Source organism: Rhinolophus sinicus, linkage group LG06 (genome assembly GCF_036562045.2).
Source record: "Rhinolophus sinicus isolate RSC01 linkage group LG06, ASM3656204v1, whole genome shotgun sequence".
NCBI classification, from domain to species: domain Eukaryota; kingdom Metazoa; phylum Chordata; class Mammalia; order Chiroptera; family Rhinolophidae; genus Rhinolophus; species Rhinolophus sinicus.
Genome location: NC_133756.1, coordinates 122,169,028 through 122,173,490, shown reverse-complemented (window position 1 = coordinate 122,173,490; position 4,463 = coordinate 122,169,028). Strand labels below are relative to the sequence as shown.

The window sequence follows — 4,463 nt, the reverse complement described above, 5'->3', positions numbered from 1 at the left end:
CTCATATTTTATTCCAAGTGGTACCAATACTCACAGTAGTATTTCTTTCTTAAATTGGGCATCCTATTACAGTTTATGAAGTTTCTCTTTCATTACTGCAGGTTGAGATTATATGAACCCTTGTGTTTATTTAAAAGGTAACATTGCTTTAGGAATTATTTATAAGGGCATGAACATGTTACAGTTACAATAAGTATATTTATACAATAAGTAGCATTTTCAGTTTATAAAGCAGAGTACTATACTTTACCAGATGCTTAATTAATAGCACCACTGTGAAGAAAGCAAAACACGATTATGTTTTTAATTATATACTTAAATATTATTTTTCGCCAAAGTCAATGGCTAGCGAAGAATAGGGTAGGGTTTGAAAAATCTTAATGCCTTAATTTCTAGTCAAAGAAAATTAATTTCTCTTGTTTTACATTGAAAGCTTCTTATACAGCACGTATTCCTCCCCCCATCTATGCTGCTTACAGTTTCAATGGTGATATCCCTGCTCTTGACTCCATGTAATTTAACAAAATTACTCCTGTAAGCCTAAATTCCAAGAGTTAGTGCACTGTCCTCTGGAAGAGTAAGCGGAAAATTCCTTGGCGGATCTGCTTAGTCTTTATACTGTAAATGATGGGGTTCATCACAGGAGGTGCCAATAGGTAGATATTGGCTATGATAACATGGGCCAGTGGAGAGGCATGCTTGGCAAAGCGGTGGGTCATAGAAAGCCCAACCATGGGAACATAGAGAACTAGAACAGCCAGAATGTGAGACAGACAGTTATTGAGGGCCCGGAGCCGCTCAGTCCTGGTGGCTATGCCCAAGATACTTTTCAAGATGAGTGTGTAAGACACCACAATGAGCAGCGGGTCCATGATAATGATGAGCAAAACCAGAGCAAATCCATACCAGCTGTTGAACCGGATGTCACCACAGACCAGGTGAATCATGTCCTGGTGGAGGCAATAGGAGTGAGAGAGAAGGTGGGAGCGGCAGAAGGGCAGGCGCTTGAGAAGGAATAAGGAGGGAAGAACAGCCAGAACACAGCGACAAATGATGGCTATCCCAATCCTGCAGATGACCTGACTGGTGAGGATGGTGGCATAATGGAGAGGGCGGCAGATGGCCACATAGCGGTCAAAGGACATGGCCAACAACACAGAAGATTCCATAAAGGAGAACCCATGGAGGAAGAAAAGTTGGGCGAAACAGCCCTCAAAGCTGATCTTACGAATGTCATACCAGAGGATCTGCATAACTGTGGGCAGGGTGGTGAGGGTGAGACCCAGGTCAGTCAGGGCCAGCATGGAGAGAAATAGGTACATAGGCTGGTGGAGGGATGTCTCTATGTGGATGACAGTGAGAATGGTGATGTTGCCCACGATGGAGATGGTGTAGAGACAGCAGAAGGGGATGGAGATCCAGATGTGGAAAGCCTCAAATCCAGGGATGCCCGTGAGGATGAAGTAGAAGGGGTTTTCTGTGGCGTTAGTTAGCTTGGACATGGTTGATGAATACAAAACCAGAATCTGTGTATTCTGTAATAAGAATTCCTTCAGTTTGCTACTGCCCTCGAGTCATTATGTATTCAATCTAGGATCCAAACATGTGCTTGGGATTGTTTTTTTAACACCATTTGCAATGCACTAACCAGAGCACTAACAAACAGAACTGTGGATCTCTGCCATAAATTTCCATTTAAAATTTCCTTATATTTTCATCTTCTAACTCACCAGTATGTAATAAAATTTAACATTATGCTTCCTGCAAACATTGTGACTCATTTCCCACTGTCTCCTCTATATATGTATATGTACATATACACATGCATTTACTGATACCCCTCTCATCAAAATTTCAAATCATGTTGAAATAACCAAATCAAGAGACTCGTTGTAGTTCCTATTCTACTTGACACAGAAAAATATGATTCTGCTCACTATTTCCTTTTATTCAATTGAATGGAAGTATTATTGAAAGAGTGTTATATCCTGGTGATGACCAGGTGTCTTGTTTGAGCAATTACATAGATTATAGTAACACTTTTTATCTGGAGCATTAGAGTAGGAGCAGACTTTGGGAGAAAGATCACAGGTTCAGTTTGTACATGTTGAATTAATGTTCATAGAGCTATCTAAGAGAAATGACAATTAAGCAAATAGTATGAGATCCCAGAGCACAGAGAGGAAGACTGCTGGAGTTTGGGGAGTCCATAGCATATTAATGGTAGCTGAGAACCTAGGAGTTGATGTGATAATTTAGGCAATAATTTATGGTGAGAAAGGAAGGAGAATGAGGACAGCTCTATAAGGAAATATACAATTTAGCAATTTGGTAGATACGGAGAAAGAAGCAAAGAAAACTGTGAACTGCTCAAAGAAGTGGGTGAAAAACAACAAAAAAGTAGGAGTCACAGAAACTAAGAAGATAAATGGTGTGGTCACTGGTCACCGCAGTTTGGTGCTGCTCATACACTTAATAAAATGAGTACTAGAGAACATTTATTCAGTTTAGGGATGTGGATATCAGTTGTAACCTTTTGGAAAGACATTCCAGTAGAATGACAGGAGGAGAAACTAAATTGAAGTGGTCTGAGTAGTGAATTCATTTGAAGGATTAGAGACAGTTTCTGGACCTTGTATTCTAACCGGGTAGCTATACTGCCCCCTAGGGCGTAAATGTAGACTTTTATTCTTTAAATAAAAGAAGGAATATAACTTTAGTAAACAAATGGTTATTCATTTTTGGAGTGTTCTGAGAATGAAAGCTGTGGACTTCTTGTCAGGAAATATACAAAGCACTTAATGTGTTCCTATTCATGAAGTCTAACCATATTCTCCCTAAAGTGTCCATAAATGCCAAACTAAGAATCCCTGGAGCATCATTAAGCTCAGGAATTGAAAATAATACAAAATAAAATTAAGGAAATAGGCAAAAGGAGATGAAGTGAAAATGTAATTTTTTGATTTAGAAAAATAAAAAAAAACATTCCAAGTTATTTATTTGAGAGAATCAATGTAATTTGAAAACCTCTAGCAAATCTGATCAAGAAAAAGAAATACATGCCAACATTTAGAAATGAAATATAATGGGAGAGCCAAAACTGTAGAGAAATTGCAGAGGCCATACTAGTCACCAATAAAATAGTAAATAATAGGAATTTGAATGTTCTTTAGGACTTAAACCATAAAACAAAAGACAGGCAGCCAGAGCAAAGGTTTTTTAAAACTTCTTAGCTCTGAGTCCTGACAGACTTGATTACTATATCTGAGCTATTAAAAACTTCTAAAATATTCTAAATAAAGAACATGATAATCAGAGAGATATTTGGTAATTTGTAGAAGATTGAAAGAAAAAATCCTAGAGACAAATGGTGGTGGTGCCCATCCAAGCACTGCGTAGGGGGTAGGTTTTATTCAGTTCTCCGGGAAATGGCATCTATGTGATGGCTACATGAGGCCATCTAGCTTGGTACTATTCAACATTTGATCATTGACTGCATTCTTGCTAAGGTCCAGAAACTTGATCATAATTTGAATCACTGCATCACTTTTTGTTTGTTTGGATAGTAGGCACATATTTTTTTCATGCATGTGGTACAGCAGTCTTCCCCTATCCTTTGGGGATATGTTCTGAGTCCCACAGTGGATGCTTGAAACCATGGATAGTATCAAATGCTTTATATACACTGTTTATGACTATGCATACATACCTATGATAAAGATTAATTTATAAGGTAGGCACAGTAATAAATTAACAATAATTAATAATAAAATATTATTGATTATATTTCCCAAATTGTATTTCATAGCCTTGTGGCTATATCGTGACTACCAATTTTATTTTCTAATCCCTTTACCTTCTCTCCCTTCCCCACCCCCCTCTCCTCTAGCAACCATCAGGTTGTTTTTTTATTCCCCCTATATTTCTGAGTCTACTTTGTGAGGGGTGTAAACGTATGACTATTACATTGTTTTGTACACCTAAAACTAATAAAAAAATGTATGACAAAGAATCAAGCACAAAAAAATTATTTGAGATGCTGTACATGTTCAATAAATATATACTCCAATTATAAAAAATTAATAAAATAGAACAATTATAACCATATACCATAATAAAAGTTATATGAATGTGGTCTTTCTCTCTCCCTGACAACCTAATTGATAACTGGGATAGCTACTAAGGTCTAAAGAGCAATTAGTGTATACACTGTGAATATGCTAGACAAAGGGATGATTTACTTCCCAGGCAGCATGGCGTGAGATTGTGTGAGATTTCCTTATGCTACTCAGAATGGCACACTGTGATTTAAAACTAATGAATTATTTATTTCTGGAATTTTGTATTTAATATTTTTGGACCATGGTTGACCACAGGTAACTGAAATTGTGAAAAGTGAAACTGGGGGTACGGGGAGACTACTGTACTTCCCCTTTGTTTTCATACTTCAATCTACTTTACCT

General features: G+C 37.4%; 1 protein-coding gene across 1 annotated transcript; it reads right to left on the bottom strand.

Moving 5' to 3' along the window:
* Nucleotides 1–554: 554 nt before the first annotated feature.
* Nucleotides 555–1,502, bottom strand: OR51Q1 (olfactory receptor family 51 subfamily Q member 1). The gene has a single exon (XM_019715848.2). It carries the CDS (start codon nt 1,500–1,502, stop codon nt 555–557), a length of 948 nt encoding a protein of 315 aa, XP_019571407.2.
* Nucleotides 1,503–4,463: the final 2,961 nt, after the last annotated feature.

Excerpts from the sequence above, each read along its gene's own strand:
- OR51Q1 (XM_019715848.2), bottom strand. The coding sequence starts at position 1,502 with ATGTCCAAGCTAACTAACGCCACAGAAAACCCCTTCTACTTCATCCTC.